The sequence below is a fragment of the Leptonychotes weddellii genome, chromosome 3, assembly GCF_054177405.1.
Source record: "Leptonychotes weddellii isolate Sample4059 chromosome 3, ASM5417740v2, whole genome shotgun sequence".
NCBI classification, from domain to species: domain Eukaryota; kingdom Metazoa; phylum Chordata; class Mammalia; order Carnivora; family Phocidae; genus Leptonychotes; species Leptonychotes weddellii.
Genome location: NC_138371.1, coordinates 114,697,447 through 114,713,374, shown reverse-complemented (window position 1 = coordinate 114,713,374; position 15,928 = coordinate 114,697,447). Strand labels below are relative to the sequence as shown.

Genomic DNA, 15,928 nt, shown 5'->3' with positions numbered 1-15,928 from the left:
AGCAGCAATGTCTGCAATAGCCAAACTGGAATGAGCCAAGATGCCCTTCAACAGATGAATGGATAAAGAAGATGTGGTCCATATATACAATGGAATATTACTCAGCCATCAGAAAGGATGAATACCCAACTTTTACATCAACACAGATGGGACTGGAGGAGATTATGCTAAGTGAAAGAAGTCAAGCAGAGAAAGTCAATTATCATATGGTTTCACTTTTTTGTGGAACATAAGGAATAGCATGGAGGACATTAGGAGAAGGAAGGGAAAAATGAAGGAAGAGGAAATCGGAGGGAGAGATGAACCATGAGAGACTATGGACTGAGAAACAAACTGAGGGTTTTAGAGGGGAGGAGGATGGGAAGATGGGTTAGACCGGTGATGGGTATTAAGGAGGGCATGTACTGCATGGAGCACTGGGTGTTATAAGAAAACAATGAATCATGGATCACCATATCAAAAACTAATGATGTATTGTATGGTGACTAACATAATAAAATAAAATTAAAAAAAAAAAAGATATGCCCATTTGTTGAAAATAAGTGTCCTGGATGCATAACATTGTTTTTAAAAATTGATATGGTAAAGTAGTAGCTAAATTAATACAGCATATCAGAAATAGTTTTAAATGTTAATATCAAAGGATTCATTTGAAAAAAATAAAAAATAAAAAAAATAATTAAAAAAGGATTCATTTGGAGACATTCATTTCCCAACAACAGCACTTACATTCCTTCCTAGTTGGATATAGTAAAAAAACAACATTTTAAAATGTTACAGCTTCAAGAGAATAGTGCATTAAACTACATGGTGTCTTCCTGAAAATTATCTGTGGAGTTTCAGAGATTAGGACAGTAGAGGAACACAGCAATTTGGAAATAACATGAACAATAGGTTTTAGAAAATACCTGATAATACACCTATGTCTATTCTATTATCTTAGTCTCATGCATATTGGCTACAAGGTGGTAAAGGGAAAAGTCCATTTCTTCTAGCAAGACCTCAACTAAATGCAGATTTTGCAAACGTGTGTAGCTCTCCTTAGCTACTCATAAAGCCCAAGTTATCTTACCATAGAAATACCTGCCAAGCTAAGCATTAAGGAAAACAAAGAGTGTTCAAATGCACATATATGAAATTCATATCCAAATAATTAATTTTTAGTAAGAGCAAAACATCAATGTCTTTAAAAGGACAATAATTACCCATTTCAAAAAGCACTAGAAATAGAAGTCAATGCCGTCAGTTAAATTTTATCTATTCAGCTTAAGTTTCTCTTCCGAGTTATGATACACTCAAAATTAAGTCTCCTTTATCCTTTGCCAGTATGAGTCACTCCTTTATTTTTTTTAAAGATTGTATTTTTTTAAGTAGTCTCCACCCTCAATGTGGGGCTCGAACTCAGAACCCCGAAATCAAGAGTCACAGGTTCTACCGACTGAGCCAGCCAGGCACCCCATTCCTTTATTTTTATAGGTTATTCATCTGGTATTTATTTATTTTTTTTTAAAGATTTTATTTATTTATTTGAGAGAGAGAGAATGAGAGACAGAGAGCATGAGAGGGAAGAGGGTCAGAGGGAGAAGCAGACCCCCAGCTGAGCAGGAAGCCCGATGTGGGACTCAATCCCGGGACTCCAGGATCATGACCTGAGCCTAAGGCAGTTGCTTAACCAACTGAGCCACCCAGGCGCCCTTCATCTGGTATTTATTGAATGCCTACTATGTGTACATAATTATTACACAATAGTATAACAAATACTGTATCTTTCAACAATCAAAAGAAAGAAAAAGTTGATAGGAAAAAGATTTACCCCCTCTATGTCAAAAAGCCAATTTATCAGAAGTCTGGGTGAGTACAAATAAGATACCTATATACATAGAGCTCCTGAAATAATTCACTGAATTGGACTCTAGTAAATTTTACACCTCCCCTGAGCAAGTCCTCGAGGAGGAAAAAATGTGAACACTCATGGAATAAAAATAGGGGGATTTCTATAAGAAGAAATAAAGTTGATCTAACTGTAAAGTATAGTTAACATTAGAGGACAAAACCATGGAAACACTTCCTCATGACCTGTGTCCTTTTGCAAGCTATCCCCTCTTTGTAGAAAGCTTTTCCATTCTTGCCCTTTTTATCCTGGGAAACAGTTGCTTGTCCTTCAAGATCCAGTTCAAAAGTCACCTAACAATGTGACCTTCCTAGAATCCTCCAGGGAAAGTTAGTGGATCCACTGCCTCTATGGCATTCTTTGTAAATCTTTGTAGTATCACTATTTACCATTGTAATTTATCTGCTTATTCCTCTATTTCCTGTGAACCTCCAGTTATTGAAGGGAGGGACTATGTAATTCTTTTTTATATGCCCAATGAGTATCTTTACTCTGGCAATAGAACACTAGGGTTAGGATTACTCAGTTATTTCTTTAATCATCACTTTATGTATCCTGAGCCTGCCTGAGTGAAAAACAAAGAAACAAACAAAACCAAAAAAAAAAAAAAAAAAAAAGGCATGCTTCTACTTGATACGAGCTGGGGCAAACTGGAACTGTAAGCACCAAGATAAAATGAAAAAAGCACTGGACAAAGAGTCAGGGAATCTAGGTGTTAATTCCTAGTCTGTGAAAGACTGCAGGATCTTAACCTACCTGGTTCTCTTTCCTCGCCTAGGTGAGTGATAGAGTCAGGCTATTGCCCAGATCTGAAGACCCTATGACCCATTTCAAATTTTAAACTTTCTTTTAAACATAAACCATGCATATATACACCTAAATATCTTTATCTTCCCCCACCCCGAGAAAAATAAAAATTGAAATGTTAAAAAAGAGGAAAACAGAAATTAAAAGAACCACAAAAGCCTGCGAAGACAAGATTTATACCCAAGTCAAAAGTGATCAAAACAAGCAAACTATATCAAAGGTGAAAAAAATCCTCATTCCAAAAACAAGTTGAATAAGCAGCACAAAATTCCAGATTCTACGATAGTACTAATGAAACCAAGGTGAATAACACAATGTTCTGATCTTAAGGGATTCAGAATCTCTAGAGTTGTCTGACAAGTAAACAAATATTTAAAATAAAATGTGCAAGTGCTGACGCTGAGGTATGTACAAAATGATATGGGAGAGCACAAGATGGGAGGAAGAGGTTTTAAGGGGGAGCTCAAGGAAGGTATGGCCTAAGTAGGGGATGAGAACTAAATCTTGAAACACAAGTAGGTGTTCTTTAGACAAAGGTAGAAGAATATGATGATCTGAGAAATGCAATAGTTATTTAGCAAGTAACAGTCAATACGGTATAATAAAAGAAACATTTTTCCAGTGATGACTCATATCTCATAAGATTTTTTAAATAATTTAAATAATTTAAATTCAAGGACTTTGAAAGGGTAATCAAGTTATACAGAATTAGTACAAATCAAGTAAAATAATTTTATGACATTTTATAATAAAATACTGCTTAGATAATTGAAGCTGAAAACACTTCTAAGATACCAGACTTAGTTTAACTTAGACGACTATTTTTATTTCACTGAAGATTTTACATTTAACATCAGGATGATAAAATGAGATAATGCACATCATATGCTTAACATACTGCTTGGCATGTAAGGATTCAATAAGCGTAAGCTGCTATCACTGTCGTCATCATCGTTAAAGGTTTCTGTATATTTTAAAGAACAATGAACCTGGAAATGGAACATCCAGCTTTGAGTCTCATTTCTCCAACTAAACTGCTTTGCAAACTTGGACAAGCCACTTAACTTCAGCCATAGTTTACTTATTAAAGTAAACCCACATTTACTTCAAAGGGGTTGGGAGAGGATATTAAAAACATAAGGTATGAAACCAAACCCAATCGATAAATGCCAATCCCTCCCCACAAGTAAAAATTTTTAAGATAGTAGTAGAAATACATATATGCCATCTTTAAATCAGCTGCAGGTTACTTCTCTCAGAAAATGAAGGCATTTGCTAAAGACAAATATATCTAGACATTTACACTTCCATAAAATTTACTATTAATCAATGTTTGCTTTACTTTCTTAAACTGAGAGAGGAATCACAATTACTGTAAATTATGTTACCTAGACCCTAGAATAATTCCTTCTATAACTCATTTGTTTTATACAAGCAAATATGATATATGTGGTGGTTCATATAATACTAATATATAACAAATCTAATTTTTCTACATAAGATAAATATATTAATGTATGCTATTTTTCTGGTTCAAAGTAATACCTAAAATACCAACATTTAGCCTAAGAAAAGGTAAACAATTCAAAATTAGTTACCATTTATAATACTGTATAACCAATTATTCCCCAAAACTCAAAAATAAATACTTCACAATATAGCTTTTGCTAAAATCACTTTTGTATACAAATCCATCAAACTGTCCTACATTCATTTTGATTTCCTGTAAACAGCTAGTCCTGAGTCCTCCAAGGGCTGCATTCCCTACCACAGCACCAACTCATTGAGACTGCCTGGACTCTCCCTTCCAACATCATCTCTTTATAGAGTGCTGGCCTTTGGGATGATTTCTAAGTAGTTTCACTTTGTTTAACAATGAAAAAGACTCTAGCTTTTGAATCTGGAGGCATGAATCCCAACTCTGCTACTTAATACCTAGACAGCCTTCTCTAACTACTTCATATTTCCTGCAGCCTTAGTTTCCCCATCTGTAGAGAAGGAATGGTATCTGAACAAGAAGTTATTCCGAGGACTAGGTAACACAGTACAATTTCACAAGTGTATTTTAAACAGTTAAGAGCTATTAACATATAGGCTAATATTATTTTCCAAAACAACGCATCACAAAATAGTTTTTAATCCTCTAACTTGCCCCTTAGGTTTGTTACTCAAGTAGTCTTCTAAATATTTAAGCTAATATTCCCAGAGGGAGGAATTATTTACTAGGATCACCATTCATGTCCTCTACATCTATATGTGAAATTCAGCCATGTGAGGGAAGGAAGAGATAGAAGTGATTCCAGGCAAAGGAACTCGTGTTACCTCATGTCTATTCCTGCCCCAATTTTCCATCTTCCTTACTCAAAATAGGTAATCAGGAAAAACTACCCCAGGTACTAATAAAGACCATGCAGGACGCTGGAGAACAGACCTCCTGTTTTTCACCAGGAGAGCCTGATCTGTGAGTACCTGAGATCCCTTCTCTGACAGGTTCACCAGGCTCAGTTTTATCTAGATCATTATCTTTTTTCTATGATCAGATGATCCTCAGGCTCAAGGTAAGAATAAAGGTAAGAGTAGTAAGCCCTAAATAAACTGGGTACCAAACACTTTACATCTATTATTTCATTTAATCTGCCCAACAACCTTGAGGTAAACATTCCCTTTTACACATAAGGAAACTGAGGCACATAAAGTTTTAATGGCTGTGTGATATCCCATAATATGGATGTAAAATAATTCATTTAACTTTTTCTTATTACTGAACATTTAGGTTGTTGCCAATTTTTTCTTATATCATAAAATTACATTTATCCCTCATACTTGTCCATAGGTAATTCTTCCTTAGCCTAAAGAACTAAGGATTAATGACAAGAACATCTTTAAATCTCTTAATACATATGGTTAAAATGTCATTCAGAACAGCTGTTAACATTTTACATGCCCTACAACATCATTTAAGATTACTTTATCCGGGTGCCTGGGTGGCGTCTTGGGATCCAGCCTTGGGGTCAAGCAAGGAGTCTTCTCCCTCTCCCTCTCTTTCTGCCTCTCCCTCAGTTCATGCTTACTTGCACTCACTCTCTCTCTCAAATAAATAACTAAATAATCTAAAAAAAAAAAAGATTATTTTCACATGACTAGGAAACAATGGTAATTTTCTTTTAAATCACTTGTCTTCCATTGTTTGGCTATTATGTTGTTAGTGAAAATAAATTTCTATATTAATGAGCAATATATATTTCTTCTTTCTTGAAATATAGCAAGTCCTTTGCCAAGTTAATATTTTTCTTATGACTTGTCCTATAATACTTAATACCTAAGGGTTTTTTTTTTTTAATTTAATTTAGAATATTGGTCAGGAGTCAGTGGGGTGCAACTCAAACTGGCTTAAGCAAAACAGGAAATGTATTAGCTTAATGCATTAAGAAGTCTGGGGATATGACTGACCTGAATGGTTCCAAAGATGTCATTGGTAATCTCTCTCTTGGTTCTAGGTGCCTCTGTGATAGGTCCATTCTCAAGCATACTCTACCTTCATGGTGACAGATTGCCAGTCAAATACAGACTTACATTCTAACATCTTATCAACTCCAATGGTCAGTATCTTTCTCTTTCTCTGACAGAAATAAAGAAGTTACCGAGCTGCTCAAATGTGCAGCTAGATTTTTAACAAAAGCTTTATTGATGAGCCAGGTCCAGGTTCTGTTTCTGATTCAGGAAAGCAGAAAGGAATCCACGGAAACCCCAAACCAAGAATCAAGAAGGGATGACTCTCCAAAGGAGTGTCAAAAAATCTAGAACTGTTAGCAGCAGAAAAAATGGATGTTATGCAGCCAAAACTGACAAAAAATTGTAAAATTCCAGCCCTTGGCTGCCCATACACCATATGTATATATATGGTGTATATACATAATTTTTCATGTATATATTCACTTCTTTCTATATACATAATTCTTCAATACCCATGTTTAACAATGTTACTACCATAGCCACAATAGAAAACGTACTCATCACCTAGAGGGGGTGCAGAGTGAGCAGGGGGTGAGGAAGAGACAAAGAAAATGTCAAGTTACTGAATCAAGCTACAAGTCTAATAAAATCATTGTGCTATGAATTGGTCAGGTCCAAATGTGCATTCTTTTTGGTGATACCTCATTATCTGACAACACAGAGTTGTAACAACATATAGTTACACAACAAATTTAGCTATCTCCCTGATACTTAATATAGGATGGTAAAAGAACATAAATAATAATTCCCACTTAGAAGAGTGGTGAAGATAAACCATGGTCACTAATTTGAAGCATACACCATCCACTACTGGTTGGAGTAGCAAGAATTTCTTATCCTGGCAATGCAGTTCCTTGTTCAGCCAATTCGGATGTATTCATTCCTACTATCTCAGAAGACTTCACTTGTCCGTTTACCCTCGTAGCCTTAGATTTTCTGGCCAGCAGCTACACTGCTTTAGCAGCCCACTTCCTCTTACTGAAGCTTAGAACTGCCTTAGAAGGAGCGGAACACAGGTCTTTGTTTACCAGACTTGGAAGTTATTCTAGAAGTAGTTTTCCTAAAAACTTAATACATTTTTGGTCAATTAACTTCAGTCAACTGGTTGAATTAGCATCAAAGCCAGAGATCTTGTCAAGATATAGCTTACCAATCCAGATTTCCATCTTTTCAATTTCCTAACAATATTCAGTCACCCAGCAACAGACCTTCACAGTACTCATCCCCTTCACCCTCAACTTAATGATTTTCCTTGAAGCAATGTGAAACAATAACCTGGGTGAGGAGGTATAGGTTATTCTCTCACTTGTTCCCTGGTAGCATCGTCTTTTAAAGCTCTTTAGGAACTAGACTGTTACTCTGGTCAGGAAGCTGAGAGTATAATGCATGAGGTGCTTGAGAGAAGCTTATAAAACAGAATTTTATGTGGTTCTAATTTAAACTCCTGCCTTTCCTCTTACCAACTTTAGCATGGAGTAAAAAAAATTAGGCTTTTCAATCTTCAAAGTTCTTGATATTCTGATTCTCTGCTATGTGTAGCTACAGGCAGAAGGGGCTGCTCTTACTTGGAAAGACAGTATTATCTTCCCTCTCCGCTTTCAAGCACGCCAGCTTGCACCAAAGCTAGCTGCCCTCTTATAGAACATTATCAAAGGCCACAAAAAAGTGGCCAAAACATTACAGCATCCCTAAAGTTACCACCTCAGTAATTCCATGGGCAAAGATACACAGGTGACAATTTAAAACAGCTGTTCTGTACTTCCTTAAAAGGAATTGCTAGGGGGAAGCAAAGTCCTCATTGCCTTATACTCCATTTCAACATTTAGGGTCTGTTCCTTACAACATCCCATTTCCATTTACTAAAGTCTATGCTAGAAAGGATTCTTTCCATTTACAAGTGACAAAGCCCCAATTTAAAATGACTTTAAGCTAACGACAATAATAAACTTTAAAAGAGAGAATTTAATGGTTAGAAGATAATCTCCATAGGCACAGGGAACTCCAGAGGCTCAAGCAGAATCAAGAATATATTTCTCTCTCTCGGGGCACCTGGGTTGCTGTCGGTTAAACGTCCAACTCTTGATTTCAGCTCAGGTCATGATCTCGGGGACCTGGGATTGAGCCCAGCTTGGAGCACAGCATTGGGCTCCATGCTCAGAGTCTGTTCCAGGTTCTCCCTCCCCCTCTGCCCTTCCACCCACTCATGCACATGCTCGCAAGCTCACGTGCACCTGCTCTCTAATAAATAAATCGTAAAAAAAAAAAGAATCTATTTCTCTCTCTCTTCATACTTAGTCAAATTCTAATACAGGCTCCCACCACTATAGAATGAATCTACCAATTCAGCATCACCAACAGAAAGAGTTTCAGCACAAGTCCTACGACTGACCCTGTGACTCTCTTTGAGTTAAATGTTCAACCCTGAACCAATCACAGTGATTCTGGCCATGCCTGGGTTATATGCCCAGCCCACCTAAACCAGCTGAACTAAGAATGGCAGATAAGTGGTTCCTCAAAGGCAACTGCAGTACCCTTATCAAAAAGGGAAATGTATGCTAGACAGACAAAAACAAGAGATGTTCACTATTCCTGGTAATATGATATATTGTAACAATACTTTTTAATTTCTTTTTTTAAAGATTTTATTTACTTATTTGTCAGAGAGAGAGAGAGCGCACAAGCAGGGGGGCAGCAGCAGTTAGAGGGAGAACCAGGTTCCCTGCTCAGCAGGGACGCTGGGATCATGACCTGAGCCAAAGGCAGATGCTTAACCAACTGAGCCACCCAGGTGTCCCAATACTTTTTAATTTCTATTCAAAGTATTTTATATATTCTTTGCTACTAATAACATAATCTTTGTCATGTGCTTATATATTTGACATACACATAGGTTTATTGAAAAGAAAAGTTCTTATCAGATTCTAACTTCTTCCAATATGCCAGTTTACAATAACACTTACCTATGTAGTACGGTCTACATAATGCATACATATTCAACACACATTTCTAGTTATAGAACTAGGCAATACATTAAATGAGTCTCATTCATTTCGTGATCTTGGGTCTGGACCTTACTGTTGACTGTAATTTGAGAAACTGGTCTTCTACTGCCTAATAGTAGGGTCCTGCCTACTCAAAATGCATTTAACTTACCCAAGAGCCAAAAATATAAAAAATAAATATATATCTTTAACTTATGATGTTACATTCTGATAAATCCATTGTAAGTTGAAAATATCAAAAGTCAAAAATGCATTTAATACACCTAACATTCTGAACATCACTGCTTGGCATAGCCCACCTTAAACATGCTCAGAACACTACATTAGCCTACAATTGGGTAAATCCTCTAACACAAAGCCTGTTTTATAATAAAGTGTTGAATATCTCCTGTAATTTATTGAATACTATATTGAAAGTACAGAAAAACAGAATGGTTATACGAGTACAGAATGGCTGAGTGTATCAGTTGGTCACCCTCATGATCCAGTGGCTAACTGGGAGGTGTGACTTGCTGCCTACCATCACGAGAGAGTATGATACTGCATATCACTAACCCTGGAAAAGATGAAAATTCTAAGTATGGTTTTTAATGCGTGTGTTTTAGACCATTTGACTTTACTTTGTAAAGTCAAAATATCATAAGTTGAACCATCGGTTAAATCAGGGACCATCTGTATGCATAGAACAGCCTCCTGCCCTCATGGAGTTCACAGCATAGAAGGGGAAACACATATAAATAACAAAACTAGAAAAATAAATAAATAAATAAATAAATAAATAACAATACTAGAGAGTGATAGGTGTGTCTTTGTATAAGGAGATACAGGTTTCCCCCACTATCCAAAAGTAGAGTGTTCTATGAAACCTTTCAAAAGCCGAAACAGCATAAAGCGAAGAGTACCTCCCACTTTCCAAAAGTTGGCAATACGCTACTTCACTTTAACAAAAGACCCATTACTAGTACAGTAACAGCTTTTTTGTAAAAGCAAAAATCCTCTTCAGAATTCTTTTGGTTAACAAAACCAGATACTAATATAGGTCTTTCATAAAAGTAAAATGGCAAAACACCAACTTTTGGAAAGCAGGGGACACCTGTACGCTGACAATGCATAAAATATGAAAAGTACAGGCAAGAAACTAGAAGCCTATGAAACTGATGCAAAATAATACTTAAACAGTCAAAAATGTGGATGATTGAATTTTATGATACAGTAGTACATCAGGGATCCAAAATGGGGGGTGAGTCTGCTAGGACCAATGAATTTCTCTACGCTGTGTTTGGAGAAAGCATAGCAAAGACAGAACCCTGAAATACATTTATTCAACAGCACGGTATTTGCCAAAAACTGACTAGCAATATACAAAATACTTATTTAAAATTAATATTCCTTGATCATAAACTGGCTATAGAGTATTTGCTCTTTACTGTCTTTTTTTATTCAAGTATAATTAACATACAGTGTTACATTAGTTTCAGATGTTCAATATAATGATTCAATAATTCTGTACATTTCTCAGGGCTCATCAAGACTGCTTTAGTATCATTCCATGACTAAATTAATCTTTCTATGGAAAATCTCAGAACTCTTGATAGTGTAACTTCCAATGTTTACAAATGCATTTTTAATTTAACTTTCAATACCCAATAGCAAAAATAAAATATAATTCAATATGAAAAGACTTACATGTCAATATAAACTAAAATGCAGGAAATTCTCTCTTAATATAAGTAAATGTGGTTTTGTTAATACTAAGGACTTCCATGATTCTAAGATGCAATTACATATTTTTAAAGTAAATTTAGTTCAAATGCAGAATATACCTTTTGTGAAATTCTAAGTATCTTTAAAGTGAAAATGATTCTGATTATCAAACTACAAATGAAAAAACTCTAAGAAAAGTTACTGTCATGTTCAATTACAAGAGAATCACTTAAAAATTCCCTTTTAACAAAAATACTATGATTCATATGCAAGAGAGGAAAGGAACTTAGCCCACAAAATCCCAGGAAAGTATCTTGTATTGCTTTCAATACAATACGCCATTCACATGTAAAAAAAAAAATGAAATTATCAGAGGAAATAATTTGTGAAAAAAAAATTTTAATTAAATGCTATAGAATTATACTACCTAAGACAACTATTCAAACCTGAATTCTTTCACTAAGTAAATATCAATCCTCTATTTTATCTTTTCTAATACTATGTTTATATTAAAATCTTTGATAAAAAGAAACTTTCATATTATAAACTAAGAACACATGATATTTACCTAGCATTTACTTCAAGGAAAGAAAAACCCTATAATAAACATATGTTAAGGGTGTTTACAAAGGAAGCACTCAATTAAGCAGTATGCCTATTTTTTAACTGAAACAGGCAACCAAATTCCTTATCTATAGCTAGACTCTCTTATACTGCCACATTAAATAATTCTTCCTAAAGTCAAAGTCTGTTGATGATCAGCTTCTTTCACAGCTACACTGCAAAATTCTTGACGATATACTCTCATTGTAACATTATTTACAAATTAATTTATTCATCTTCCTGATGCTATAAATATAAATATAGGGTGCTATATTTTAATGTTTCAAGTTATCAGTATCATTATACAAAATATATCCATCTACAACAGAAATTATTCATTTTATTTCTCTTTACATTGGTGATTCTTTGACAAATTCACAACCAACCTGAATAATGGAAACAGCTCTACCTTGGCAAACAAAAGCAGAAAAATTACAGCCATGGCCGTGTAGAAGCTCTATATTTCACTGCATGCTTAAACTTTACTCAGCAAAACTTTTAATTCTTTGGGCAAGGCAGGAGAGAAATAGCACCTAAACACCAAATATTAGTATTCTCATATTATCCAGAGATAAAGAATGTACAGGAAAAATAGAAAAATATTTTGGCAAAGGTGATTGATTTAGATTGTTTAAGTAGAAACTGTTCTCTTTTGAAGTTTCATTAGTTCCCCTCCTTTCTTTTCTGTCATAAATGGCACTGTGATAGAGATTTCACTATTTCTACCTACTTTTTTAATTTAATGTTTTAAGTTAAGATTGAAAATTGAAAAACTCATTTTAGAGATAATATCAGAGGCTTCCAACTTCTAACTAGTTACTGAGTTCCCTAAATGGGTTTTACCAATTTACTTATAAAGTAAATAGAACTAAATTTTGATAATTATTTTTTAAATGCCTATGATTTCCAAATACTTTCAGAATCAGCTTAAATTTTCACATGACATTTTCATCATGAGTATATTAGAAAGATAAAGCCCTAAACCTACATTTCAAGAAATATTACCCTTCAAGTGATCAATTTGTATTCTAAAATCAATATAATTAACTTAATAGTAAATAGCTCCCTTTGTCATACATTCTTTTCCCCAAAAGTTTCCATTTAAAGACCTATTGCATCCTTTAAATACATACAAAGAAATTTTAAACCTAACCTTTTTTATTCCAAAATCAATGCAGTTACAAGGTCTTATGTGGATTTGGGATATAACATTTCAGTATTACCTTATTTCTGATTACTCCAACTAAGCTTAACAGTAAAGTTAATCTCTAATATAATGTTTGCATAGTGAGACTTCACGCCAGATTTTCACTGCACTGTAAGAGAGTTAAATTTCTTTTCTATCTCAAAAGAAGTATTTCACTTCCTTTCTTAACCTACTGTATATCTATAGAACCCCATCTGTTAAGAACTGATCTGGCATACATCACTACTGCTGCAGAGTCCAAACTGGTTACACATTCAAATCAGTTTCCAGCTTGTGAGAGCTCTACTGTCTCTTATCATGTTAAAATTATTAAGTAAGCATACAAATACTTACTAAAATAACCTAATATCACATCATCTAAGGTAAAAATGGTATTGGTTAGGTGAAAACTGGAAAAAAAACTTTATATGTGTTCTTTCAAATTTACAGAAATACAGTACCTGCTAACATATTAATATATTTTCAGATTTCACCTTGCTTATTTTTTAAAAAGGCAAGTACTGACCTCCTATTTGCAGCTGGTTAAAATTAAAACTACCAAAAAACAATATTTCTGTTACTGTTTTGAAAAGAATTTGGTTATATCGAGAGGACATTCCCCCCAAACTTACAATGACTTTTGTGGTGATTCATCTGAAGGGTAGACAGACTAGAAAGAGGTGTATTCTATTTAAACAGTAACAATATAACAAAGCAAATACATATTCTCCTATCTTTGACTTGACGTACTAGCAAAAAAGAAAAAAAAAAAGCAGCTTTAACTTTTCTGTGAATTTAAGAGGTTCATAAAACATAGACATTAATCCATGTCTCAGGACACCACTGCTGTAGCTGCAGCTTGCTTTCAGTTTTCCAATAGATCAAATAAAAATAATTGCTTGGCTGAAAAATCAGACTACACGGGAGTTATAAAATCCCCTTGTAAGCATATTTTTATATTTTTGTGACTCCACACCAAATACAACAGTCAACTGATCGCTCTTGATTTAAGCCTTGTCTTCCAAAACCCTACCTTAACAGTATGTCAAGGATTAGATATTGCAGAGGAAACCGTTTTAAAAGCTTTGCTGCAGCAAAAACTGCATTTGCAAAACATTAAAAATGAACTACTCTTAATTATCCGCAATTTATGATTCTGCTCTTTATTTCTTCTCATTTCTTCCCCTGACATCTTGAACGCTTCTTAGCCTCTCTGTAGATAGCGCAAAACATTAAGTCATACACAGTTCTGCGGTAACTCTTTCTTATCATGAAAGAAACCAAAACCTATGGCTGCATTTAACACCTTTCCTTTAGTCTTTATCCACATGCCACGCTCTCGGAAGGCAACCATAGAAACCAACCTGTATGATTTGGTGCCCTCACATTTTAACACCTTGTGTGCACCAAAAAAAAAAAAAAGAGACTAAGAGGTCAGCATATGCAGGGCAATATTTCAAAGAAAGAAGGCTGCCTAAAAAGAGATGGGGCGGGGAGGGGGGGTGGGAGATACAGCCACAACACTCTCCATCACAGCCTCTGAATATATTTAAAGGCAGATGCAAAACTGCATCATTTTCCTCATTCGAAAACATCACACCCCAGCTGCTCAAGTTAGACCTAATGCGCTTCTCACATTTCAGTAGCACGGGGGAATTTAGGCTCCAGGGGCAAGGCTTTCATCCTCAGAGAGCGACACCACAGACAAGAGTGTAGAATAAAGAACCCCAGAGAAAAGGAGGCCTTCTCTCCCCCTAACTAAACTCTCAAGTCGACGCAAAACCTGCACGGCAAGGAATGATTTCTACTCATAGTCAGGGGAAGTGATAATAAGCGGTGTTAAGTTGGGCACTGCACTCAGGTGGCAGGAGAGGATCAGAGGAGAGCGGGGTGGTGGCGTGGCTACGGGTGCGCGCAGGCAGGTCACCCGCTGGGCAATACCCGCCCGACGATCGGTGCTCCTAGGGACGCGCTGCGTGTGCGACCCCGGGGGTGGAGGTGTGTGGGAGCGAGAGGCTGGGGAGGGAGGCTACGGGGACTGGGAAGCAGAAGGAGAGCACGCCTTTTCCCTTACCAGGTTGAGCACCGTCTCCACGATGTCCCTGTTGCTGACCTCTCCGACCTGTATGAGTCCAATCAACACTGCGAATTTCATCCGGATGTTGCGGATCGGCACGGAAGGGTTAATCATCCCCGCGGGCAGCACCACCGAGCCGGAGCCGGACGCCCCCCTCAGCTCTCCCATCCCGCTGCCCCCGCTGCCGCCACCGCCGCTGCCCCCGCCGCCTCCGCCTCCGGCCCCGACGGCGATGAGCCCCACGGGCTGGGGCTCGAGCCCGGGGCCTGGGCCCGGCTTCTCGCTCGCCATTTGTCCCCCTCCTGGGGAGAAGGGAAGAGCAGAGGCACTGCCTCCGCCGGTACCGTTATACCTGCCTCGGCCCCCGCCCCCCGGCCGTCGCCTCGGAGCCCCAGCATCCACCAGCGCCGCGGCGCCGGGCCCGCTCCCGCCTGCGCGTCAGTCCGGCCCGCTCCGGCGCCCTCCCCGGCGGAGGCGGTGGGTTATTCCCAGGCTTATTCCTGGAGGTGGCTGCGCCGCTAACGGCTGCCCGGCGAGCGGCAGTGCCCGCCCAGCAGCTGTACCGCTGCCGCCGCCGCTACCGCTGCCTCCTCTCTCTCCCCCTCCCAGTCCGTCCGGCCCGGCCCGCCCCCCGCGGAGATGCGGCCGCCGCTCCGAAAAGCCCTGGGGGCGAGCAGCTGGCCACGACGCTGGCCGGTGCTGAAGCTCAGGCTGTGGCCGACGCTACTGACGCTGCCGCTGCCGCTGCTACGGGAACCACTGTTGTTGTGAAGCCCCGACGCCGCCGCTCACTCCGCCATGTTGCCGCCCCCTGCCTGCGGTAGCGGCCACTGCGCTTGCGCAGAGCCCCGGGGGCGGAGCCCTCGGTGCACCCCCTCTTTTGCCCTGCCCTCCTTCTCTTTCCACCCACCCACCCCGACACCCCTCGTCCCTCCCCCAACCACCCTGAACGGATAGACAGGTGAGCAGGTGCACGGGGACCAATGCCAGACCCTGGGGCAAGCTGGGGGAGGCGGGGCGGGTAGTGGCTTCCTTGTACTTTTTCCCTTGAGGGTGGATTCTCCCTGTGGGGAAGGACACAGTGAGTGTGTGTCTTGCCTTTGCTGTCCTTCCTTCAGTATCCTTTTGCTAAGAGGAGGTTTATC

At 38.1% G+C, this 15,928-nt stretch overlaps 1 protein-coding gene across 1 annotated transcript in view; it reads right to left on the bottom strand.

Annotated features, from left to right (window-relative positions):
* Window positions 1-15,606, bottom strand: part of NBEA (neurobeachin) — a 609,173-nt gene extending 593,567 nt beyond the window's left edge. The window contains exon 1 of the mRNA XM_081815498.1: window positions 14,781-15,606. Coding sequence (XP_081671624.1) covers window positions 14,781-15,074 — 294 coding nt within the window. The 5' untranslated portion in view covers window positions 15,075-15,606. The remainder of the gene's footprint in view (window positions 1-14,780) is intronic.
* Window positions 15,607-15,928: the final 322 nt, after the last annotated feature.